Source organism: Fusarium oxysporum, chromosome 13 (genome assembly GCF_000149955.1).
Source record: "Fusarium oxysporum f. sp. lycopersici 4287 chromosome 13, whole genome shotgun sequence".
Taxonomy (NCBI): Eukaryota; Fungi; Ascomycota; class Sordariomycetes; order Hypocreales; family Nectriaceae; genus Fusarium; species Fusarium oxysporum.
The window spans coordinates 267,245-289,957 of record NC_030998.1 but is presented as its reverse complement, the minus strand read 5'-3'; the positions used below and the strand labels follow the sequence as shown (position 1 = coordinate 289,957).

Sequence of the window (22,713 nt, the reverse complement as noted above, 5' to 3'; positions counted from 1 at the left end):
CGTAAGGTACCCGATTCTTTCGTAGATCACTTTACGCGTCTAATCTCACGATAGTCGTATAACTTGCATAATTTGCATATAATTGTCTAGATATGCTGGGACCAAACGCAAGCCCAAGTCGTTAACACCATGATTTCCCACTGTCGTCCGAAGTCTGCAGTGATTCCACTTCCTGTAAATGCCAAATCACCAATCTTCTTCAGTCCTAACGACTTGTGAGTTCTGAAAATAGCAACGATTTCTTCTCCATCGTCGTGAGGCTCAATCTTCAATCCGACTCTTACCAATTTCCATCCCCAGCCTGATGCTTCTTGTCCCTGAACTTGTTTCGTACGCGTCAAACGCCATTCAAATCGCTCCAGATGGCCCTCAAGTTGCATGGCGAACCAATATCCTTCCTTCAATTTATTTATAGTTGTACACCGTAGTAATTCCTCACGCGTATCGTCGCCTTCTAATATTCCAGGGAGATTAATGCGAAAGTCATGCTTCCATTTTGGGTTTCCTTTGGCGGCCGCGAGGACGGGACTTGTTGCGTCTGGACCGTCGTAAATAATGACGTCGTAGGACCCGTTTGGTGGGACGTGAATTGCAAAATCGCGTTTAGACGCTGGATCAGCCAAGATGCATTGAAGCGTGAGCGATGCGCGCTTTGTGAATGAGGCTGAGAGGTTGTGAGGGATGCCCTTGGCTGCTGTCTCTTGTGAGATATGGGGAGTGAGCGTTGAATCTTTCGATGAAGCGTTACCCATGGCTGTTTTATGCTTGAATTGCAGGATAATGACTAGGCCCTGTGTGACATTCCAATGGGCCGAGGCGTAGATAAGGTTACTCTGAGGAGTGATTCCTTATGCTATCCCTCTGTTGTTGCTCTTGCGCTCGTCGTATTTCGCATCAGCAAGCGACAACTACGATTCGCACCAATAGCGACGACATCTCTAACCACCCGCAACTAACTGCAGTAATCATTTGTCCGTACCATTTCACGGTATTATATGAGTCATTTTCTACAACCTATCAATTTGATCAGGCGACAGACTCGCGCTGAATACCATTTCTGCATCTCGGTGTTCAGCTTCAGGGTAAGCCGTGGCTAGTGGCTGTGGCCGTGCAAAACGTGGCTGCTGTCTAGTCAACATGCACCTTGCCATTTCGGGTCACCCAATTGATCCCCACGCATGCAAGCATTACAACATCGACGACGAAGATTACAATGCCAACGCAGAAGCAGTCAGCGCTTCACTCTTCCTCCATGATCGTATGAATCTTCAGAAATGCCTGTTGACATCCTCTCGTGGCTGCGCCAGGTCGACGATACCGCACACCCTCCCCACGAGATCGACCAAGCGAAACCACCAAAAGCAACACAATCAAAGAATCGAAAGCGACAGCGCAGCTACAGTTCAACCAGCTCAACCTCCTGCGAATACGTTTAAACACCCAACACCACCTCCAAACTCTCCAACATCCTCCAAAGCAGCTGCGCAAATGGCACCAAAAAGAAACGAAAGACTACCAAAGGCGCAGTGCCCAGCCCGAGTCCAAACGATGCACAATTCGACGATGAAGGCGAACAAGAAAAGACGCACAGGCCTTTACGTAGTGTCCAGCTCCTCAGCGATACATCGTCAATGTCCTCAGCGAGCGGTCGATCTGGTGCTTCATCGCCTCGAAAGCAATTAGCAGCCATGGCTCTATCCTCCCACGGCGTCGAAACGCGGGCCATGTCTGATCCGTCCCGGTCTTCCCCCAAGTTTAGTCGATATGCGAACGAAACTACTCCAATTGAGCCGTGGAAGAGGTATTCTTGGAGAACGGGCTGGAGAGTATACAGGACGAAACAGCTGCGAGGGCGTTGCATCCTGACATGGCTGCTATTTACGAGGATAAAGAATTCTGCTGCTCTGCGCGTCGCAACGAATTGGGGCTTACACCGAGTCCTGAGGACGTGGTGTATATTCTTGAATGCGCGGGCGATTGTCTCCGGATGGGGAGGTCTGAAGCGGCGTGGAATCATGAAGTTCACTTCCCTTTGCTCTGCTTGGCGCTTCGGAACCGATCAAAGGGTTCTTTTCAACGTCTTGTCAATGTGAAATCTTGGTAAGTTCACTTCACCATATGCTGCAGGCTCTTCTAATCTCGCGATCAGTTCATCTGCGTCTATCGTCCCCGACTACCGCATCCGCTTCGCACCCGATAAAAAGATGGACTTTTGCGTCTATCTCGATCCCCACCACGATCCCAACGATACAAACATCGCCAGCACCGTCGATGCTGTTCGCGCGCATCTTCCAGGTCTGTCAATAAACCCAACCGACGATCTATCGCTATTGAGCAGTCCAATCGCCATTCCCATCGAGACTAATCGTCCCGGCGAAGGCTTGGACACTGCCAATCTTCAAGTCGCGACGTTTTTGACGGCGCATTTGACGCTTCTCCAACTTCTTCTTGATGCTGGCGCTTCTGTACCCGTTCAAGATGGGGAGAAGGCACCCTCGGTTGATGACCTGGGCTTTTTGCCTGGCCTGATCGTGCAGGGAAATACGTGGAACTTTATCGCAGCGAGTCGTCAAGATTTTCGAATCGTAAGTTTACCCCTCGTCATTGTCGGAGCTGTGCTAATTGTTCTAGGTGATCTGGTCAGAAACCTCACTCGGTTCAACGGGCGACATATTCGGTATCTACCAAATCGTCGCATCTTTACAATTACTGCGCCAATGGATTGGTACTACATACTGGCCATGGCTACGACGCGTCACGCAAAGAGCTGCTACAGCTGCTCAATTACGCGATGGACCAGCTGGATGAAGATGTCTTAGGATGATGCAGTAAGAAACTCAAATTCATTGGAGGCCCCTGAGCTTGGAGGACCCCGCGCGGATACAGCCGGACGCCAATTAGATCACTCGGGACGATTTTAGATCATGCCGAAGCATTGCGGCGTTAAGGGCCCAGATCGACAGAGCTGGCTGGATTGAAGCTGGACGCCGTGGAGACCAGACCCAGCTTGCTTCACCGTCATTCTATCCAGGTATGACGACCAATGTGTACCGGGACATTGGGCGCGCTGGCGCTTGGACGTTATGAACGGGACGGGGAGAGGGTCCCCGCGTCACGGTGAGGCACAGCCCACTCGGGGTACCAGAACAACAAGACGCACCAGCACACCGTAGCTGGGATGATAGAAATGTCTAGACAGGACTCAAGCAAATATGCCTTTATACCTGCTCATTTTAATCGCGACGACTTCACTTTAATCTCATTTTGGTCTCCCTATGCATCTCCCCTCTTCTCCAGGGATGCAGAATCTCGTAAACCCGCGATAATTCCATGACTTCACAGCTATCCCCCGCCACGCCATCCCCACGAGGTATTAGCAAGCTGTGGCAATCCCCTCAAACTCCCGGCAAAGACGGCATCTCCAGTTCCCTCGTCAATGCCAGCTGAAACCCCCCATCTTTCACAGCCCATAATTGCGTTGATTGATGATTACGTCCTCCAGTGGAGTTCAAGCGCGCCGCTTATCCGAGCTTGCACGGCATCGATTGCCGAAGTGGCCCTTGTGTTATGAGCCGTGAGATCCGATGAGCTTGACATCAGCCACTACTGGCTCGCACACCGTCATGGCTTGAAACTTGCTAGAAGCAGCTTGTGCAATGCGGCTTGTTTCCAAGTTTAGAATAGAGTAGAGTGTCGTGGTCTAGGTAGAAGACCCCTGGACCCCTCAAGGTATAAAGTTTGAGCTTTTCTGTGTGCATCAATCCTTATTCAAACATCCTACATTTTTATCACTTATTCACTACATCAAATACATTACTCACAATGGGTTGGTTCGATAGTAAGTTCTCCTGAGCAGTAGATTTTTAGATCCTTACTAATCGACTTGTTAGACAACACCGAGGTCGTTGAGAACTTCAACGAGTACAATCAAAACTCTGAGAACAGGGAGCATCACGCCAAGCTCTCCCACGAGATCATCGGCGGTGCTGCTGCCTATGAAGCTGCCAAGGCATACGAGGAGCATGTAGCTAGAAACGGTAAGCTCAACTCACCTTCTCGTTGAGACTTGTTACTAACAGTTTACCAGGCAAGCCCGACAGCCACGCACAGGCCAAGGAGTTCATTGCCGGAGCTGTTGGTGCTTTTGTTGACAGAGAGTTTGAGACCAAGGGTCTTGACTTCTTCGATAGGGAGGAGGCTAAGCGTCATGGTGAACGCAAGGCGCACAGGGAGCTTGAGGAGCAGTACTAGATCTGTACTAGAGTTTCTTGTTAGCAAATCAATATAATGAATGATGAACTATACATGGACCAATGTTCGCTGTCGCCGTGCGAGATTTGGGATATATATGCTTAGTTTTGTTTTAGGATTAGTAACTGCATCTATAGTTTCTCTATTTACATGCTTGCTGCACAACTAAGACTGACTAGAATATATAATAATTTAATACATAGTCCTTTGACGTCATATAACACATGTACAATAGTGGGACTGGATTTGCCCAGCACCCTCTCGTTCAACTACTACTAGTCTCGATGCTACATAACACCAACACGGTATCGACCAATTGAGATATTGTGCCATCAGTCGGATGGAAGGTCCCTGACTAACTCGCCGCACCAAATAACGAGATTGGGTCCCCTGTAGATAGATATTCTAAACTAGCCTCTTCCTAGGTGCCTGGTTGGATATATCTACAAGGAAGGATCTGATATCTTGCAAAGCAGCATTGTTGGCCAAGTGAGCAAAGTGTAAGCCCCTAACACTTGCCTTAGGGTGCTACTGAATCTTATAAGCTGTATGGTGTTATTTCGCGCATCAGGCTGCCGGAACATCGAAGTCTATCCAGCTCATTATAACACGGGATAGAGACAAAAAAAAGATACTGGTCAATATTTAATTATACTGAATCTCTGACAGATTTCAGTTCTCAAGTTCCCAGCCATTCTTCTCAGCAAGAGCTGTCTGCGCAGCTTTCCGACAAATCTCCTTGGCAGCCCCGGTATCAATAAAATCCAACCCTCGAGTCTCGATTTCTCGATACACCCAGGCGCTTACAAACCCATAAATAAGCGTGTTTGCAGAATTCTTATCCTCTGGCTCACCTATTAACCTATTAGCAGGAATGATTTCGTTTTATGAAGGCCCGAGTTGTGCTTCCCCATATCCTCGCAGTGCCGCTCATAACCCTCGGGTGCTGCATAGGCAGCAGCGTCGCCGATGATTTGGTTTGTCCACTCAACTTCGTGAGGACGCTGGGTAGCTTCCTTGTAGGCCGCATATTGGGCAGTTTCGTCTGTGAGATTGGTTAGGTGGGTATTATGGAAGAGCGAGGAGGAAGTAAAGACATTTTGTAGGTTCTTGAAAGTGTAGATTGACGTGAGATAGATGTTTTGGGAAATATCACGCAGGGCAAGCTCGAACCTTATACCTCGGGGGTTCAAGGACAATCTCAGTGGATTGATTATCATCAAGGTGTACTGTAGATGATCAACATCAATTTAAGGCAAGGGATCTTGAGATCTGCACACTAAATAGAGCTAATTGTCCAACAGCACACGGCCAGCCAATCGGACCCCTCAGTCGTCTTTTCAGCTGCGCCCAAATTTGTTGGCAGTCATCACATCTGTGCGTTGGCCCTTCCAAGTCTCAGCCTCTCGAACCGTTCCAAGGCTTTGACTCGCCTATTTAAGAGCTACATAGATCAGATAAACACAGGGCATAACTGTCAAGAACTTAGGCTTCGTGTTTTGCGAAATCGGGGGGTTAAATGTTCTATCAATCCGAGGTGTTTTATTGTAACTTTCGTCTGTGAATAAGGTTCAAGGCAGGCCTGGAAAGGTACTGTTCAAGTATATATCATCTGCAACCAACAACTGCGGCCAACGGCTCTTCTTTAACTTAGTCAATTAAGTACAACAGAGAGGGATATCCGTAGGTTCCCGGTTCTTCAGATTCTAGATTTGCTTAATATAAAGTCACTTATGATCTCTGCAACCTTCTCTGGCGCCTCTAGCAGGGCCAAATGTCCAACTTCTTCCAGGACAAGGAACTTGGCGAAGGGAATGTTACCAGTGACCTCTGCCTTGATACGGGCCACAGGTTCGACCTGATCCTTGCCTCCAGCAATAACAACCGTTGGTATCGAGATCTTCTTGGCCAGCTCCAGAATATTTTCATTCATGGCATATCGTGGCCATGCCGCTGTAGCAGATTGACTGCCCTTTATCATATCCTCCACGATTCTTTCGATGATACCGTCAGGCAAGGACTTTGCGGTAAGAACATTCCGGACAACAAACTCAGCGTTCTGCGCGTTATCGTAGGCGCTGATTTGCTGATCTCGCATCTCCTTGGGCAGCATTAAAGGCGTTGGCGGCGCTGGACAGAGCAGGACGAGACCTGCAAGGCCGTTAACAAGATTTCGTCCAGCGATGGCTTGAGCGACCTTGGCGCCCATAGAGTGTCCGACGATGATGTATTTCTGAAGGTTCAGTCGCGTGATGACGTTTTCGACATCCTGTGCAAGTCTGAGAATGGAATATTCGGTCTCGTCTGCGGGACCAGTAGAGCTACCCCATCCGCGAAAGTCAATCCGGGCAGTTGGAAAGGTATGTGCAATTAGGTGATTGACGGGTGACCAGGTCCTGGAGGATCCTCCCCAGAAATGAAGAAAGACAATGGTTGGATAGTCTTGAGATTGCACCTGGGGAAATGATTGCTCGACGTGAAGGTGAACGTCATCTTGGAGCTGGATACGCTTGGTGGTGGATACAAATGACATGTTGTTCAATAACTGTTAGAGTCTGTCTTTGGGTCTAGAGTATAACTGAGAGTGTCGATTTGGTTACAGCAAACGGGTTTGATATCTTTTTAAATAACTGAGTTGTTCTGGTGATGAAGTCATGATATAACCGACACGGCTCGGATATATCAGACGCTATTAGTCAGTAATGACACTTCCGTAAGACTACGGCAATTGCATGCTTTACATAACGTTAATGTTAAAATTCTTCTTACAAATAGGAAGAGAGGCTTAAACTGTCCCAAATACAGTCAAGTTTCATACTGTTCAGGGTAGAGGTGAAGATCCTGATCGACTGATAAGATAAGAGATATCCGATAACGATAAGCAGTGCCAACGCGTCAACGCGCTCCCTTCAAAACCAAGTCACGCAGCTCCAATTCCAGCCATTGACTCATTGGACCACAATTGGCTGTTGCGTCGGCCCATTTCACGCCAAGTCACGAGTTACCGCGTTCGACTCGTGGTACCATCATTCGACCTGTTCTACTAATCAACGCGTGAGGACCGTGTTTCTGGAAACATGGCCAGAGCTTTTGGGGCAAAAAGTGTGGCCATTCTCTGAGGTTTCGTCAGAGTCACACCAGTCTTCGGTGATATGACGGTGGTTTGATGGCAAAGACGCGATATAGAGACGCGTTGAATGTAAACAATGTAGAGTATTAAATAATGATTGAACCGCGAGAACAGTTTACAGGTCGATCTTGCATATCGCGTCAAGATCGCATACAGTTTTATGCACCAACTGCACCTCTAATTGCTCGATTACATCCCAGACTTCAACCATGTCTTCCAACATTGGCCTTGTAGACGAGTATCTCGCCAAAGGAACATGGAAGACCGCAGAAAACGCCAACTCAACCTACTCCCACCAAGGTCTCATGCAATACGTCTCCAACCAAATCATCTCTCAATACTGGCTCGAAAAGATCTACACCGAAGAAATCCGACAATATGACCACGACAATCGCTTCCACATCCATGATCTCGGCTTTCTAAGCGCGTATTGCTCTGGCTGGAGCATTGAAGATATTCTCCTCCAAGGTTTTGGTGGCGTTGAGAATAAGATTCAATGCCGGCCTGCTAAACATCTCAACACCGCGCTCAATCAGATCGTCAATTTTCTGTTTACGCTACAAGGTGAACTCGCTGGTGCTCAGGCCTTGTCTAGCTTTGACACGTACCTTGCACCATTCATCCGCAGCGATAACCTGTCTTACACCGATGTCTTCAAATATGTCCAAAGTTTCGTTTACTCCCTCAACGTCCCGACCCGAAGCGGTTTCCAAGCTCCATTCACAAATCTCTCGCTCGATCTGATCTGTCCGAAACGATTGGGCGATCAATGCGTTATCATTGGCGGCGAGTTACGAACCGATTGGGTATACAGTGACTTCCAGGAAGAGATGGATTTACTCAACAAGGCATTTGCTGAAGTCATGATGCAAGGCGATGGAAACGGCAATATCTTTTCTTTCCCCATCCCGACTTATAACGTTTCTGATGGGATTGATTGGGAATCTCCTCGGTGGCAGTCTATTTGGGAGATGACGGCCAAGTATGGTGTTCCATACTTTGCCAACTTCATCAACAGTGATCTCGATCCTGAGGACTTTCGGTCCATGTGTTGTCGATTGAGGCTTGATCTCAGTAAACTTCACTGCAGAGTTGGAGGCCAGTATGGCGCAAGTCCATTGACTGGCTCCGTTGGAGTTGTCACGATTAATCTGCCCAATCTGGCATACCGTTCTAATGGTTCGAAGGAGACGTTCATGGCAGAGTTGACCAGCACGTTAAGAGTGGCCAAGGACTCTTTGGAGATTAAGCGGAAGCTTGTGGACGAGAATTCGACGCTTTATCCCTATGCTGCTCACTACCTGTCAGCTACCAAGCATCGCACGGGTTCATACTGGACCAATCACTTCAGCACGATTGGAGTCAACGGGATGAATGAAGCACTCGTGGATCTTCTCGGCCAAGGTATCGGCGAGCGAAAAGACTTTGCCCTTGAAGTTCTTGAGTTAATCAAAGACCAACTCCAAGAGTTCCAGAGAGAAACAGGTAACCTGTACAATCTCGAAGCTAGTCCGGCAGAGAGCACATGCTACAAGTTTGCCAAGCGAGACAAGGAACTCTTCCCTGATAAGGAGATTCCTACTTACTACACTAACTCCACGATGCTCCCCGTCGACACGACGGAGGATCTCTTTGAGGCTATGGGTCATCAGGAGGCACTTCAGTGTTCTTACACTGGTGGTACTGTCTTTCATGCCTTTCTCGGTGAACAGTTGCCGAGTTGGAAGTTGGCTAGAGACTTGATCAAGACTCTCACTGCGCGCTTTCGCATTCCGTACATCACACTAACTCCAACGTTCAGTATTTGTCCGACACACGGATACAGAGCGGGTGAGCAACCAGAGTGCACAGCATGCGGGGACTCGACGCTCGTTTACTCACGTATCGTCGGGTACTTCCGACCCACGAGGGATTGGAATCGGGGCAAGTCGAAGGAGTTTGTCCAACGAAAGGTGTACAAGTATGAGACGGGGCTGGAGGGCGTGAATGATGACAATGAGCTTCAAGACTTGGAGAAGCAAGTCGCTGCGATTCAAGATCTCCCCGTGGCTGGCTACATCAAGAGTACTCTGAGTGACTACCCAGGCAAGATGCAGGCTTCCATCATGTTCACCTCCCGCTGCAACCTCGCCTGCCCTTGGTGTCACAATGGCCCGTTAGTCCAGGGAGAGTGTGACGATGTTACCATTGTTGACATCTTCCGTCACATTACATCAACGTCTCACAAGTCACTCGTTGTTTCAGGCGGTGAACCGACAATCCACAAAGGCCTCCTCCCCTTCCTCAGAATCCTCAAATCCGCAGGCATCAGCGTCAAGCTCGACTCAAACGGCACATCCCCCGACATTCTCAAGCAAGTCTTTTCCGAAAATCTCGTTGACTTTGCTGCGATGGACATCAAATGTGCTTTGGAGAATTACAAGCGCGTTACAGGTCGCAAGGTCAAGCCGAAGCTTCTTGAAGCTAGCATTGACCTTATAAAGAACAGTGGAGTGCCGTATGAGTTCCGCACGACGGTTGTGCCGGAGCTAGTCGATGTTGAGGATCTGTTTGAGGCGAAGAGATTGTCTGGGAAGAAGCTGACGATGCAGAGGTTTAGAAATGGTGAGACCTTGTTGGATGAGAAGTTTAGGACGTTTCAGGAGCATACAGATGATGAGTTTGATAAGTTGGTCAGCCAGGTTGCGTGATTGGGATACTTTATCTTTTTCATCAGAGTTTGTTCTTGTATGAGTAGTAATGTCGATGAATGGTAGAAATGTCCAACCTAGAACCCAATGAATGCATTCTTCCCTCCACTCAGAGGTAAACTAATCAATCCAGCCTTCTTCCGAAACATATCCATCCACTGAGGGTTATCAGCCCAGGTAGAATCCCACGAATTATCGGGCCCGTAGATGATCTCACTCATCTTTTTTTGAATCTGGCGATCTGACGGTACATGGCCTTGCGAAATCTCAGTAGATACATACTGTAACAACAGCCTCTGTACTTCCTGGTGAGAATGAGGAACCTCTGACTCTTTCAAGCTTTGCCCTGGGCTCGCTTCATTCGTGTTAAATGGGCTCAGAGCATACGTATCGACACGATGATCTACCCGCGAGGCAGAGAATGGCTCCATGGTTCGGCGCTGATCGCCAATCAAGAAGGCGGGCATATCGTTCTCCACGAGTTCTTCAATCTGTTGGTCGAAACCGCGGTCACCTTTCCATTCTCTCATGTCTGCACCTGCGCGAAAGTGTAAAGCAAGATGCTTCTGTCTCTCGGTCCAAGTGCCCAGTTGAGCATCACAAAATCCGCATCTGGATCTCACATCATCTATTGACGAAAGCCAGCTTTTCATGGAGTCGTTGAAGTTGCAGCCTTGATGGAAGAGTCGCAGATGTTGCCGCAAGTGATCCTTGCGGTGGAATAGTCGTGCGGATTCTGGTTGGGCAGCACAGGCTGAGTAGTTATGAAGCTCTGGATGTTCTGTCGAGGGATTGGGACAGTTGCAGAAGATGCAGTACGAATTGCCATCTGGTTGCTGTATTGTTAGGCCATATCTTGAGCATCTGTATCTATATTAGTATCTGCAGACCAGAAATAGCTGGAACTCGACTGACTTCCATTGCTCAAGAGTCAAGTGCATGGTTGTCTCATGTCTTTGCCAGTCATGCTTTGTTTTGAAGGCATCCGTGCAAAAGGTGCACTGGTATCGTCGCTTGGTTGTCTCCCTTTCTCTTGTGGTGTTGATATTCTGGCGTGTCTGCCTCCTTCTTCGTCTCAGTCGAGAAGCCGATGCAATTGGTGAAGTCAGTGATTCCACAGAGCCCACCGAGGAATCTGATGGTGCACCATAGTATCCGCTAGACGATAGCCATGAGACATCTTCAGCCAAAGTGTCACTGGATGGGAGATCCCCAGAAGCTGTGCAATCTATGGATTCCAAAGTTTCGATTGATAGGTGGTGCAACCCTGTCCGGGACGGGCCGTCGTCGGTCACATCGGCTTCTGTATTCACCGTCCCGCTATTGAACCGGGGATTACTGTCTAGGACCTCGTCATGATGGTGTAGCCACGAGAGCCAGTCGTCCTCGTCAAGTAACGTATCGCCTCGTGGCGAGCCTGACGCGCTCATGTCTAATTCAATTTGCACAACGAGAGTTTGGGTCAAGGCGTGAGGAGGGGATCGGCATATCGGAGGTGGCAACCGAGTTTATCGCAGGCGTTGTCACAGGGCGCAAAATTAGCTTACGCCCTTCAAGATGACCCACTTCTGCAAGTGAAGGGAGCTACTGGACACGAAAGGGTTATGCCAACAACCGAGATAGGGTGCATTGTATTGGGTATTTATCATCCGCATCACAGTAGGCAGAAAGGAGTAGGTATCTATGTCTTACGCATTCTCATCATTTTCACCATGTCTGCACAAACCTCTACTCGTCTTAACGGCACAAATGGCTCTGCAGTTTCCGTGAAGGGACAGCTGGATGCGTCCAAGCTCAAGTTTGACTTGACAACAGCGCTGAAAGATGTCCCCAAGCCTGGATCCGCTGAGTTGTGGGAACAGAATGTCGCGACAGACCACATGGTCACCTGCCGCTGGACGGTACAGAACGGCTGGGAAGACCCGGTTATCAAGGCCTTCGGCGACTTGACTATTTCGCCTCTTGCATCTTGCCTTCACTACGCCACTCAGTGCTTCGAGGGCATGAAGGTTTACCGCGGTTATGATAATCGCGTTAGACTCTTCAGACCGGATCGAAATGCAAAGCGCTTGGTTATGAGTGCAGAGAGAGTCTCACTACCAGGTTTTGATCCCGAACAGCTCATCGAATTGATCAAAGCCTTGGTTCGCGTTGATGCGAAAAGTTAGTGTTTCTATCTGCAAATTATTCACTGCGAAACCTGGCTCACAAACGTGAATAGGATGGCTGCCAGAGCCCGGCAGCTTTCGGTACATCAGACCAGCTTTAATCGGAACTGGGCGCCAACTGGGTGTCCAAGTCCCCAAAGAAGCCACCTTGATGGTCACGATGGTATGCTGGCCCGATTTCTCCACCGAGGTTCCTCCAGGTGTAGAGCCAAGATCGGATCTACGTCTTATCACGTCGAAGAATGACACGATCAGAGCGTGGCCTGGTGGTTTTGGCTACGCCAAGGTCGGTGCGAATTATGGCCCTAGCTTTGCATCTCATTGCGATGCGCAACAGGCTGGCTATGATCAGGTGTTGTGGTTGTTGGGCGAGGAAGGACAAGTCACTGAGGCTGGGGCCAGTAATTTCTTCGCAGTCGTCCGAGACGAAAAGACTTCGAAACCGGTTCTGCTAACGGCTCCATTGACGGATCGAGTCATTCTCGATGGCGTCACCAGAAGGTCTGTTCTGGATCTGGTTGAAAGCCGACTATCCGAGGAGCTCGAGGTCAGAGAAGCGAAATTTACGATTAAAGATATTGAGAAGGCCTGGAGAAATGGTCTACTTCAAGAGGCATTCGTGTCTGGCACTGCTGTGAGTAATCCCAATCGAGCTTAAGAGGCAGTTGACTAATTCATCGTAGTTTTTCATCAAGAACGTATCGACCATTCGGGTTAGTGATGTCAACATCGACTTGCCGCAGAAGCGAGACGATGGCAGTGCATTTGGCCCGCGGATAAAGAGCTGGTTGAAGGATATTATGTTCGGAGCTGAAGATCATGAATGGGGTGTTTTTGTTGAATAAAAAACCACAGAATAGATGACGTTTAGAGCGAGTGTATAACTTAGATTGCATAGGGCTTGTGCCGTTGTTTATCGTACTACCGAAAGACTTAACGTTTGGTCGCCATTGGGGAGACTATCTCCGTTCCGCAAAATCCCTCGTCTAACTCAAGACGATGTGGGGCTAGGAAGGTCTTAGATCCTTAAAGTCTCGCACTGCTCTTCTTCTGCATCTCATATTGAAGTCAAGCTACAACTACCGTCTACGAATGGCCAAGCACGCTCAAGTGACTCTAGGTGTTTTGGGACGATATTATTCGGCCCGGCATACTTTGGGACAATACCGCTCAGCATGTGTAACGGCAACGTATAACATATCGCTCCCAAATGACTCATTGTTGAAGGAACTTGATAATGCACTCGAGCATGCTCTGCAAGCCACCATTCAACAGCATGGCGGTCTACGATATGGCATTTCCGATGAGAAAGAAGCTGGTATTCCGCTGTTCGGGCAGATCCGCACATTCGACCGCCAGGACATTTTGGAGGTCATTGACAGCCAACATGTCAACGGCAACGATAGGAAGGCCGGGGATATGACTGATGATGTTCTATCAAAAGTACTCGAAAATGGTCATTCAGAGCTCTGGCTTCAAAACAAGCCAGCCTGGAAGGCTGTTGTTGTGAAGCATACAGGCAACTGCAAGTCTAGCCCATCCTCAAAGATGGACATCGTCTTCTTTGCACACCACGCTATAGCTGATGGATTAAGTGGACTTGCCTTCCATGTCACTCTCATGAACAATCTCAAGCTCAAAACACCTGTCCCTGCGCAGTGGCCTCTGGAATTGAACGAGTTACAGGACCCTCCGCCCACAATCGAAGAGCGAGTGGACTGCCTCTCGTGTAGCTGCACTACCTGCACGACCCCAGACAAATCTGATGAGCCAGTTTGGGGAGGGGGACCCATATCCGCAACACCGACGGTCAATTACGAATCTTGTGTTCGTATAGTGACAGTTCCAGCGGCACCGTTTTCTGTCCTTCTTAAAAAGTGCAAGCAGGCCAATGTCACAGTCACCGGGCTCCTCCACGCTATCATATGTACTTCAATGGGCTGTTCTATCAAAGAAGATGTTCCTGGATTTCGAGCTGTTACACCCTTCTCAGCGCGACGACACACTAGAGCCTCTGACGCAGAAATCGTGAACCATATCTCTTATTTAACCAGCTACGTCTCTTATGAAGATTTGCAAAAGTTCAAAGACTGCCAGCACGGCTCTAGCACCGAGGAGCAGCATATTATAGACCTTGCGCGCCGTTTCTCCAACGAAGTAGCGACAAAGGTCAAAGAGTTTCCGCATGGAAGCATGGCTACAAAACTCAACCAGGTCCAAGATATCCTACAGGAATGTCAAAGCCAAGGCGGTGCACAAAGGCGATATACGTATGAGCTGTCGAATCTTGGTTCAGTTTCGAGTATATGTCCCCCTGAAGGGAGTGATATCAAGCTTGGCAGACTGGTCTTCACGCAGTGCGGTTTTGTTGCTGGTCCCGCGTTAGGATTCAACTGTGTTAGTACCAGAGGAGGGGATTTCACTATCAGCATTACTTGGCAAAGGGGTGTTGTTGCAGAATCTGTCGTGGAAAACGTTGCTCAAGAGATAAAAACACGACTTGAGAGTTTTTAGTAACTTAGAATGTCCTTAAATTTGTCTTGTCATGCCATCATCTGATCTAACTTCGTAGTCTAATCTCTCAATGCAACCTCAATAGCGAAGCTGGCGATACGCACTCCTGAACCAAGTGACTTCCTTCGTATTGCCATGCAAGCCCAGCGTGTCTCGCGATGTCCTCGTTGCCTGCGGGAAGCTAGTTGTTGTTGTGGGGCAAATAACGTAGACCTACGGCTGAAGGTGGAGAGACTCTGAAGGGCGTATTTTCAGGCGTAAATTGAACGCCTCACGCTAAGCCTTGGCGCAAAACAGTTTGGTCGAGGGGGTGAGCCTGGACGCAACCTGTCCTCTCCGATGTTCGCAGGTGACAAGGCGCATAACTCAAGGCATAGGGCGCTGCAGTTATATGAATAGAGCGAAATTATGCAAATGCTGCGTGGTGGCTCAGATCACGACAGCATGGCGCACGAAATGAGATTGGAACCCGCGATGGAATGGATCGTCCTTATTCCCGATATCGAAGGCTCATTAGAGACGCGAATGAGAGTGCGAGAGTAAGCAATGCCGCTATGCTTCAATCGTCTAAGATATAAATGCTTTTCTAGAACACATATTAAGGATATGCTTCGGCATATCGACTCTGGTTTATTCCAAATGGGCGGGGGCACTTTGGCTGGAAATACAGTTGACGGTAGCGCCATTATTGCCCGCGCCAAATCTGAAGCAGACATCATGTCTGTTCTCAAGACTGACATTTATGCTCGAAGCGGAGTATGGAACCTAGAAAAGATCAAATTTATTCCTGTAGGTACACTGATTCCAGAAAGACCTTTCCATTGTTAACGTGAGGCACAGTTCAAGTGCGTGTATCGACGGGAGCATATTGATAATGCTGTCATGGGCGCTGGATGGAAGTTCTGAAGCGGGGTTGCTAGCTCTAGATTAATAATTCAGCGTACTTATATATGGATCATGTCCACTAATTCACACCCAATCTATCTCACTAAACTCAACATCAATCAGTCGACATCAGCCATGGAGTCAATTGCCATCCTCCAAAAAGGCAAAGGCCTCACCCAAGGGATTGTTACTCTACCTCCCCTAAAGGAGCATCAGGTTTACGTAAAGGTTGAATACGCGGCCTTCAATCCAACTGATCGTAAGTTCGGCCGTCAACCGTCGAACTTCGTGTCGCTGATTTGTTGAAGGCCTTGCTCTTGACGTCAACGCCTTCGGAGATGACGCAGTACTGGGCTGTGACTTCGCCGGTCAAGTGGTGGATGCCCATTCAACTGTGACCAAATTGAAGCCTGGCGACAATATTGCTGGCTTTGTTTGGGGTGGTGAGTTCGAGAAGGCCTTCACGTGTCAATAGAGGGGAAGCTCATGTGTTGCAGGAGAGATCAAGGGCCTAGGAGCCTACTCGTGAGTTTTGCATGACATTTATTCTTCGATGAAGTTAATCAGAACTTGCAGGATGTACACAATCGCTGATGAGCGACTGTCCTTTAAGATACCCGAAAACATTAATCCAGCCGAGGCTTCTTCAGTTCCATTGGCTGCTAATACAGCATGGCTTGCTCTCTTCTCTGATGACTGCCTTGCACTCAATCCAAACAATACAGGAAACAAAAGTTCCTTGTTGATCTGGGGAGGCAACAGTATGTATTCAGATCATTAATAGATGCAAAGAAAGATACTAACAGCCTGATAGCAACCGTGGGTTACTTCGCTATTCAGCTCGCCAAGCTTCATAATATCGAAGTCGCTACAACCTGCAGCCCTCAGAACTTCGATAAGATGCAACAAGCTGGCGCAACTCATGTCTTTGACTACAACGATGAGGAGGTTGTATCCAAGATTCGATCAGCACTGCCAAACCTGCAGCACGTCTTTGATACAGTTGGCAACGAAACCTCCTCAGCGACTGCGGCTAGATCGATAAGCCAACCAGAAGGCGTGCTATGTACCGTTCGCCCAGGCAAGGCAAACACCCAAGACGTTCCGTCTCATATTAAAGTCACGGATGTATTTGTCTTTACTGCTTTCCCTACAGAGCATAGCTATCGAGGCAAGGCGCATTGGCCTGTAAGTGCCATCTGAATTCGCTAACAATTTGCCTGAGGGTGTTATTCTAACATCTTGATAGGTGAAAATGAATGATCACAAACTCAGTGCCGATTTTCATGGTCAGTTAGAGACATTACTCGGAAACGGAACTCTCAAGCCATCTCCGGTCCGTCTTATGGGACAGCTCAGTCCGTCTACAGTCGACAAGGCGATGGATTTAAACCGCCAGGGCTCTGTGTCGGGTGAAAAGCTTGTCTTTGAAGGCTTCGCTTAGAATGTCAGCCGGCGGTGCTTATTCAATATTCGACAGAGATGCATTCGATTGACGTAGTTACTTTGCTTACGAAGCAATAGCAAAACGAGAGAAAGTCGTTTTCGCTATCCCAAGATCCACTGACGTACCTCGATGCTACATAAACATCATCTCCACTTGGCCAAGAGAAACAAAGGTCCCTCGTGTACGTGTGTCACAGCCACTTACTCATCACCCCAAGAAACAACAAGCCATTACAAATATTCTATCCCCCTTGGCACTTCTGTAAAAGAACCTCTTGGCCCCATCTATCAGGCTATTTATTAAGAAAATCATCTCTTGATAAGCACTTAAAATACCCAGCAGCGGGGTCGAGATAAAGGCTGTATACAGATCGGGAAGTTGGTATTATGCATATTCTTAGTGTCGTCTTGGCATGTTGCATCGTCAATTACCGACCTTCCCGATTCAAGGCTGATCTTCACGGACTAGTTACCAAAGGTTGATGATTACTCCGTGATAGAGATATTAGCGGGGCAGATCACGCAAGATGGAAGTTTGTTGAAGAATTGCAGGAACTTGTGTTGACTGATGAGGGGTCGAGTATTTATTCTGGACATTTTCTGGGTATAAAAGGTGAAAGCTTTCTACTCTCCAGTCTTGCCTCTGAATGAGACGTGAAGCCATTCACCATGAAGTTGACTACAGCCGCTGCTCTTCTGGCTCTTTCGCCTTTGACCGAGGCTACCAAGCCTCCAGTGAGCTCAAAGAAGCTTCAAAAGCTCATCACCGAGAAGGGGTATGCCATGCAACCTCACATAAGACCTCGTCCACTAATACTTCTAGGTTGATGCACAACTTGAAGAAACTCAATGACATCGCCTACGCCAACGGAGGAAACCGTGCCTTCGGCCTTCCAGGATACGCCGCCTCAGTCGACTTCATCTACCACGAAATCTCAAAGCTAAAGGGCTTCAAGACATGGAAGCAAGACTTTCCTGCCAACTTCACCCAAACTCTCACTGCCGAGGTCACTGTCGATGATGAAACGTTCAGAACAGTCGCTTTGACTTATACCCCCAGTACTTCTGAGGACGGTGTAACAGCTGAGCTTGTTCATGGTCCTGAAGGTGAAGCTGCATGCGATGCGGCAAACTATGAAGGGCTCGATGTTGAAGGGAAGGTTGTCCTCGTCGAGCGTGGTCTTTGCCCTGATGGTACTACTTTCGCAGGCAAGGTTAAACCTGCTGCAGCTGCTGGTGCTCAAGTCGTTGTTATTTATAACTCAGATGAAGCTAAGCTTACAGCTGGTACTCTGTCTGCACCTAACCCAAAGGAGTACGTCCCCACTGGTCTTATTGACCAAGACCCCGGACAGGCACTGAAGGCTCGTCTCGATGCTGGTGAGAAGCTCGAGGTGTTTGTCAAGATCATCCAGACCATCGAAACGCGCGTCACCCAGAACGTCTTCGCCGAAACCAAAGGCGGCGACGGCGAGAATGTCGTTATGCTCGGCGCTCATCTCGACTCAGTCCAAGCAGGACCTGGCATCAATGACGATGGATCAGGAACATCACTCATCCTTGAGACAGCAAAGGGTCTGCAGCACTTTTCCACCAAGCTCAAAATCCGCTTTGGATGGTGGGGCGCCGAGGAGAACGGTCTCGTCGGATCTCGCTACTATGTGAACAACCTGAAGACCACTGACGTGGATGACCTTTTGGCTTATCTCAACTTCGACATGGTATCTCGTGGTTTCTTTGGTGTTTTCGACGGAACCGGTGAGAAGGTAGGTCCTGGTGGACCTCCAGGCTCCGAAGTTATTGAGGATCTCTTCAGAGAGTTCTTTGAGAAGGAAAAGATCGAAGTTACACCCGTTGGTCTGACTGGTGGAACTGATTATGTTCCCTTCCGGGAAGTCATCAAGAAGCCAGTTGGTGGTCTTTTCACTGGAACGGGTCTTGAGCAGGATGCTTGCTATCACCAAGCTTGCGATAACATCACGAACCCCGTTCCTGAGACCCTGCACATCAATGCAAAGGCTGCTGCACATGTTTTGAGCAAGCTTGCTATTGATGGTGTTAAGCTTATTCCTAAAACACCGTCGAACACGACGGTTGGGTCTATCAAGAGGGTTAGAGATACGGCTTCGTTGCATTTGCATGATGTCACTGGTTTTGAAGGGAAGCCGTGTGACCATGATATCATCTAAGGGATTGGTGAATGTACCTTTATCTAGGTACGAAGATAAGGATTCAGGATAGTGCAGACCGCGTCGGCTGTTACCGCTACTGTGCTATGCGCGCCTTGATAATGTCACTAACACAAAATATCGATACCACCCTCTTTGACAGAGACCGTGCCTCAGAAGTGGCAAACACGGGCCGCTCAGGATCTGTGGCGGTCTCGTCAAGCGCCTTATCCAGGCATCCAGCCTAATAGGCAAACCATTAAAAATAAAAGGTATAGCTATATATCTTAGTACCACCTTACTTATCCGACTTCAAAATATAACTATTTACCATTCTGTCAATGCCTGTATATCCGTTCGCCGACGGCACTACGGCCCAGACGCCATCAACATTTCCTATTCCACTTTCTCAAACGCGAAGTAACAAAAAAGTACTCCGGAGCGAAACGGCTTATCATACACCATCAACATTGTCGGCTTGATGAGAATCACAGCCCCTTGGTATGGCTAGATCCTTCTCGGCCCTGACCTATAAGCTGTTCTTGGGCTTAGCCTTGCCCTTCTTCGTTTGGTTGTAGGGGCATGGGAGACGGGTATCGAACCGTAAAGGTGATTCGCGATCGTTTACTGCAAAGTGGTAGGTTTCGGCGTCGAGGTGGAACGCGGAGCAAGAGACCTTGTGGTCTTCTCGTTATCATCGCAATATCCGTTACTTGAAGCTTCATTGGCGGAGAAGGAGTTGCTATTGTTGAAGTTGTGCTCCGCCTAATTCGAAGAAAATGGTTCGCTGTGCGGCGCGTCAAATGCAGCTTTTGTGGTACCCGTGGCGGATCTTTGCGCTCAGCGAGCTTGCTTTGTATTCTGGATGAGAACTTATGACATTGGCATGTCCCGCAACGTAAATGAAGCTCATTGTAGCTTGAGATCATGAGAGATGGAACTTATCTCGCGACCTCGAGCAGCAGATCGTTTCCCGTCTCGTTCTTCACCAGTGCGGCGAGCTGAGCGGTGGGAATAGGCCAACATGAAAAGATCGATGATGTGAGTGAAGATTGGAAGCTGGGTCGGAATCCAGGTGCTATGTGTGTGCTGTCCTGGGTGTGGAAGATGCAAGAGCGAGAAGAGAGGCGCGTAAATAGAGGAGGTAAATAAAGGCCCTAGCCTGTGTTCATCAAGAGCCTATACCTTAGTATTTTCCCCCTCTTTTGAAGCAAATCGCGATATAAAATGCCTTGCTTCAGCTTTCAACTCATTCAAAGTATAACGTTTCTGAAGTTTCACCTCAATCGTACGTCATCACAGCCACCTATTCGTATCAATCCGTGGCCGGGACATGGCCCCAGAAGGAAGATCGCGGATTGGTATCTGACCAATCAGGTCGAGGACTTATAAACCATGCACCAAGAGCACCAGGAAGATGCCTCGTTCTACTCGACGTCTGGCACAAATGGCAAAAAGTCCAGTATGCGGCGGACTCAATTCACGATCCTCGTTTCACTTAAGCCTGAGCACCAACCATGGCATCGCGAGCTAGCCCTTCACCTCCGAGTTCACCCAAGAAGCCGATCACTAGAGCGAATCGGCGGCGAAGGTGGATTCCTTCCATGGAGGCCAGAACTCGTGGCTTAAAATCTCGCGAGGTCCTGATGACTGTAGCCTTGGCGGCAGTGGACCTAATCCCCCGAATTCATCGTCGAAGCCGTCGGGATCTGAGAGCATGCAAGAGATGCAGCCTCACTTCGCCAGAGTCCCGAAAGATACTATGGGCTTGCTCACAGCATTAGTCCTAGGCCTTATATATGTTGCTAACGTTATTGTAATTCGATCTTAAGTACATATACAGTAAATGTTCCTACTCTAGCCTCAAAGATGTTATACTATAGAATAACAACATCTACTGGATCCTTACCATCCGAACTGCTCAAACTGAAATGAAATTCCAGCCCCGTTTGGAACCATTCGAGATGTTGCTGACTGCCTCACGGCTTGCAATAAACCAGCTGGTCCACATCCCAAAACCAAGACTCGTGAATTCGCAGACATTCCCTCCAGAGTCTGGGCGACAATCTCGTCAATGTTAGGACGTCCGTGGTGAGCTGGAATCCCAAGAATAAGGTCTTGTTGAAACGCATCGGACTGACCGGGTGAATCAGCCATTTCCACACGATCTTCCGAAACTGCCCGCTTGGAAGTCGAGGCTGCCTGCTCACTGGCGACCTTTTCACTGAGCTCCATTCTGCCGGTAATGTTGATAGAGATGTTGAATCCTTGAACATGAGCAATGTTTTCAAGGTAGGGAGAGAACCATTCCAAAAGATCTAGAAGCAGGTGTTGGTTAGTCGGTTGTACCATTTGAGGAAGTAGTGAGAGATATACCCCGATTTCTTATGACCCAAACCACAGTGATGTCCCTGTGGACAGCGGCGTCAAGATCTCGTAGAAGTTGAAGTGCCATGCCAAATCCAAAGGTACCGCCACTACCGCCAGCGAAGATCACGATCTTATCGTATGCAGTAGGATCTGGCATATGTCCATAAGGCCCATGAACCGATGCTTTCAGTGCAACACCCGGGTTTTTGACGGCGTATTCATGCAAGGCGCGGGTAAAGCCATCATGCGCATCAATCACAAATTCAAGTGGTTGCGTGCTCACAATGGTAAATGGATGAGTCTCAAAGCATCGAACCCCTGGAACCCAAAGATATGCGTGCTGCCCAGACCTCGCACCTGAAGGACTCTTTTTCATAATGACCCTTGTACCGCCACTGGGAAGGGGTTGTAGTGTTGCGATGTTGTTGGTGCCGTGGTAGAGTAGACTAGTCGCTCGTACCAGGCGATCAAGGATCCATAGTCCCGCGGCTATAAAAATGACGATCATGACCTTTTGGGTAATATCTGGATGATGAAGGCATATGAGAACCACCAATGCAATGAATAAAAGAACGTGTAGAATATAAAATAGTTCGTAACGTCTGCGGTGGAACATCAAGGCAACAGCCACCGTAGAAAACATAGTGAAGGCTGCAAGAATGCCGAAGTACTGTTTTTGTCTCATAAAGCCTAGATGGGTTGCTGGATCCTGGGAAGAAGGATGAAATCATAGCAGCATTGTGTGACGACCAAGAGCGGAGGTCTTTAACCCCCGACGCTCTTTGAAATGAATTTCAAATGGCCAAAGGTCCATTCGGGAAAGAAATAGAAAGGGCGGGTTGTTAAAGACCGAGGAATCATGCCAGTCATAGATTCCCCACCGCCCAGCTGATAATGGTCCACAGACCTAGGAAGAGAGTTAAGCATGAAAGATGAAGATCGAGTTGCAGAACGAATCTACTTCACGGTTCTTTTCCTCCTCTTTTTCCGACTAAGAGGCGGAGGTCGGGCGAAGGGGGATAAGAGAGAGTGAGAACGGGGGGAGAGAGAAGGCGGAGAGGAGATTGTTCCATATAAATGAGATTTTTTGA

The 22,713-nt window shown here is 48.5% G+C and overlaps 13 protein-coding genes across 15 annotated transcripts; 9 read left to right on the top strand and 4 right to left on the bottom strand.

Annotated features, from left to right (window-relative positions):
* Positions 1-11: 11 nt before the first annotated feature.
* Positions 12-3,226, bottom strand: FOXG_20639 (uncharacterized protein). Its single transcript, XM_018400934.1, has 2 exons — positions 2,737-3,226; positions 12-2,627 (listed from the first exon to the last, which is right to left on the bottom strand). Exon 2 carries the CDS (start codon positions 750-752, stop codon positions 87-89), a length of 666 nt encoding a protein of 221 aa, XP_018250409.1. The 5' UTR covers positions 753-2,627; positions 2,737-3,226; the 3' UTR covers positions 12-86.
* On the top strand, positions 1,138-1,683 carry FOXG_20641 (uncharacterized protein; the record flags this gene model as incomplete). Its single annotated transcript, XM_018400937.1, has 1 exon — positions 1,138-1,683. The coding sequence occupies one exon, from the start codon at positions 1,138-1,140 to the stop codon at positions 1,681-1,683; it is 546 nt and encodes a 181-aa protein (XP_018250412.1).
* FOXG_20640 (uncharacterized protein) lies at positions 1,868-2,819 on the top strand (the record flags this gene model as incomplete). 2 transcript variants are annotated; one of them, XM_018400936.1, is made up of 3 exons in its annotated part: positions 1,868-2,100; positions 2,150-2,585; positions 2,632-2,808. In XM_018400936.1, the coding sequence occupies 3 exons, from the start codon at positions 1,868-1,870 to the stop codon at positions 2,806-2,808; spliced, it is 846 nt and encodes a 281-aa protein (XP_018250411.1). The 2 variants fall into 2 exon arrangements, with proteins under 2 accessions (XP_018250411.1, XP_018250410.1); XM_018400935.1 differs by having other exon boundaries at positions 2,150-2,819.
* A 362-nt stretch (positions 3,227-3,588) lies between the features above and the next one.
* Positions 3,589-4,576, top strand: FOXG_11979 (uncharacterized protein). Its single transcript, XM_018391710.1, has 3 exons — positions 3,589-3,838; positions 3,891-4,037; positions 4,088-4,576. The coding sequence occupies exons 1-3, from the start codon at positions 3,823-3,825 to the stop codon at positions 4,249-4,251; spliced, it is 327 nt and encodes a 108-aa protein (XP_018250408.1). The 5' UTR covers positions 3,589-3,822; the 3' UTR covers positions 4,252-4,576.
* A 1,315-nt stretch (positions 4,577-5,891) lies between these two features.
* Positions 5,892-7,027, bottom strand: FOXG_11978 (uncharacterized protein). The gene has a single exon (XM_018391709.1). It carries the CDS (start codon positions 6,782-6,784, stop codon positions 5,951-5,953), a length of 834 nt encoding a protein of 277 aa, XP_018250407.1. The 5' UTR covers positions 6,785-7,027; the 3' UTR covers positions 5,892-5,950.
* Positions 7,028-7,397: 370 nt separating this feature from the next.
* On the bottom strand, positions 7,398-11,716 carry FOXG_11976 (uncharacterized protein). Of its 2 annotated transcripts, XM_018391707.1 has the most exons (3): positions 10,987-11,716; positions 8,968-10,935; positions 7,905-8,671 (listed from the first exon to the last, which is right to left on the bottom strand). In XM_018391707.1, exons 1-2 carry the CDS (start codon positions 11,499-11,501, stop codon positions 10,149-10,151), a joined length of 1,302 nt encoding a protein of 433 aa, XP_018250405.1. In that variant the 5' UTR covers positions 11,502-11,716; the 3' UTR covers positions 7,905-8,671; positions 8,968-10,148. The 2 variants fall into 2 exon arrangements, with proteins under 2 accessions (XP_018250404.1, XP_018250405.1); XM_018391706.1 differs by having other exon boundaries at positions 7,398-10,935.
* FOXG_11977 (ribonucleoside-triphosphate reductase) lies at positions 7,474-10,324 on the top strand. Its single transcript, XM_018391708.1, has one exon. The coding sequence runs from the start codon at positions 7,591-7,593 to the stop codon at positions 10,069-10,071; it is 2,481 nt and encodes an 826-aa protein (XP_018250406.1). The 5' UTR covers positions 7,474-7,590; the 3' UTR covers positions 10,072-10,324.
* FOXG_11975 (branched-chain amino acid aminotransferase) lies at positions 11,686-13,218 on the top strand. Its single transcript, XM_018391705.1, has 3 exons — positions 11,686-12,234; positions 12,293-12,873; positions 12,923-13,218. Exons 1-3 carry the CDS (start codon positions 11,784-11,786, stop codon positions 13,082-13,084), a joined length of 1,194 nt encoding a protein of 397 aa, XP_018250403.1. The 5' UTR covers positions 11,686-11,783; the 3' UTR covers positions 13,085-13,218.
* Positions 13,219-13,286: 68 nt separating this feature from the next.
* On the top strand, positions 13,287-14,764 carry FOXG_20638 (uncharacterized protein). The gene has a single exon (XM_018400933.1). It carries the CDS (start codon positions 13,332-13,334, stop codon positions 14,751-14,753), a length of 1,422 nt encoding a protein of 473 aa, XP_018250402.1. The 5' UTR covers positions 13,287-13,331; the 3' UTR covers positions 14,754-14,764.
* A 295-nt stretch (positions 14,765-15,059) lies between these two features.
* FOXG_20637 (uncharacterized protein) lies at positions 15,060-15,728 on the top strand. The gene is made up of 3 exons (XM_018400932.1): positions 15,060-15,292; positions 15,344-15,542; positions 15,594-15,728. The coding sequence occupies exons 1-3, from the start codon at positions 15,162-15,164 to the stop codon at positions 15,657-15,659; spliced, it is 396 nt and encodes a 131-aa protein (XP_018250401.1). The 5' UTR covers positions 15,060-15,161; the 3' UTR covers positions 15,660-15,728.
* Positions 15,729-15,739: 11 nt separating this feature from the next.
* On the top strand, positions 15,740-17,300 carry FOXG_11974 (uncharacterized protein). Its single transcript, XM_018391704.1, has 6 exons — positions 15,740-15,897; positions 15,947-16,081; positions 16,136-16,163; positions 16,215-16,399; positions 16,453-16,826; positions 16,888-17,300. Exons 1-6 carry the CDS (start codon positions 15,774-15,776, stop codon positions 17,080-17,082), a joined length of 1,041 nt encoding a protein of 346 aa, XP_018250400.1. The 5' UTR covers positions 15,740-15,773; the 3' UTR covers positions 17,083-17,300.
* A 418-nt stretch (positions 17,301-17,718) lies between these two features.
* FOXG_11973 (uncharacterized protein) lies at positions 17,719-19,563 on the top strand. Its single transcript, XM_018391703.1, has 2 exons — positions 17,719-17,860; positions 17,908-19,563. Exons 1-2 carry the CDS (start codon positions 17,754-17,756, stop codon positions 19,271-19,273), a joined length of 1,473 nt encoding a protein of 490 aa, XP_018250399.1. The 5' UTR covers positions 17,719-17,753; the 3' UTR covers positions 19,274-19,563.
* A 1,594-nt stretch (positions 19,564-21,157) lies between these two features.
* On the bottom strand, positions 21,158-22,265 carry FOXG_11972 (uncharacterized protein; the record flags this gene model as incomplete). The annotated part of the gene is made up of 2 exons (XM_018391702.1): positions 21,158-21,570; positions 21,629-22,265. The coding sequence occupies 2 exons, from the start codon at positions 22,263-22,265 to the stop codon at positions 21,158-21,160; spliced, it is 1,050 nt and encodes a 349-aa protein (XP_018250398.1).
* Between the last annotated feature and the right edge of the window lie 448 nt (positions 22,266-22,713).

Bases quoted from the DNA above. Each gene is read 5' to 3' on its own strand.
- FOXG_20637 (XM_018400932.1), top strand. From the start codon at position 15,162: ATGCAAATGCTGCGTGGTGGCTCAGATCACGACAGCATGGCGCACGAA. The intron at 15,293-15,343 runs GTAAGCAATGCC...ATGCTTTTCTAG, and splicing joins ACGCGAATGAGAGTGCGAGA to AACACATATTAAGGATATGC. The intron at 15,543-15,593 runs GTAGGTACACTG...CGTGAGGCACAG, and splicing joins AAAAGATCAAATTTATTCCT to TTCAAGTGCGTGTATCGACG.
- FOXG_11974 (XM_018391704.1), top strand. From the start codon at position 15,774: ATGGAGTCAATTGCCATCCTCCAAAAAGGCAAAGGCCTCACCCAAGGG. The intron at 15,898-15,946 runs GTAAGTTCGGCC...GATTTGTTGAAG, and splicing joins GGCCTTCAATCCAACTGATC to GCCTTGCTCTTGACGTCAAC. The intron at 16,164-16,214 runs GTGAGTTTTGCA...CAGAACTTGCAG, and splicing joins AAGGGCCTAGGAGCCTACTC to GATGTACACAATCGCTGATG.
- FOXG_11976 (XM_018391706.1), bottom strand. From the start codon at position 11,501: ATGAGCGCGTCAGGCTCGCCACGAGGCGATACGTTACTTGACGAGGAC. The intron at 10,936-10,986 runs GTCAGTCGAGTT...ATATAGATACAG, and splicing joins TTGACTCTTGAGCAATGGAA to ATGCTCAAGATATGGCCTAA.
- FOXG_11973 (XM_018391703.1), top strand. From the start codon at position 17,754: ATGAAGTTGACTACAGCCGCTGCTCTTCTGGCTCTTTCGCCTTTGACC. The intron at 17,861-17,907 runs GTATGCCATGCA...TAATACTTCTAG, and splicing joins AAGCTCATCACCGAGAAGGG to GTTGATGCACAACTTGAAGA.
- FOXG_20638 (XM_018400933.1), top strand. From the start codon at position 13,332: ATGGCCAAGCACGCTCAAGTGACTCTAGGTGTTTTGGGACGATATTAT.
- FOXG_20639 (XM_018400934.1), bottom strand. From the start codon at position 752: ATGGGTAACGCTTCATCGAAAGATTCAACGCTCACTCCCCATATCTCA.
- FOXG_11979 (XM_018391710.1), top strand. The intron at 4,038-4,087 runs GTAAGCTCAACT...ACAGTTTACCAG, and splicing joins GGAGCATGTAGCTAGAAACG to GCAAGCCCGACAGCCACGCA.
- FOXG_11978 (XM_018391709.1), bottom strand. From the start codon at position 6,784: ATGTCATTTGTATCCACCACCAAGCGTATCCAGCTCCAAGATGACGTT.
- FOXG_11977 (XM_018391708.1), top strand. From the start codon at position 7,591: ATGTCTTCCAACATTGGCCTTGTAGACGAGTATCTCGCCAAAGGAACA.
- FOXG_11975 (XM_018391705.1), top strand. From the start codon at position 11,784: ATGTCTGCACAAACCTCTACTCGTCTTAACGGCACAAATGGCTCTGCA. The intron at 12,235-12,292 runs GTTAGTGTTTCT...AAACGTGAATAG, and splicing joins GGTTCGCGTTGATGCGAAAA to GATGGCTGCCAGAGCCCGGC. The intron at 12,874-12,922 runs GTGAGTAATCCC...AATTCATCGTAG, and splicing joins CATTCGTGTCTGGCACTGCT to TTTTTCATCAAGAACGTATC.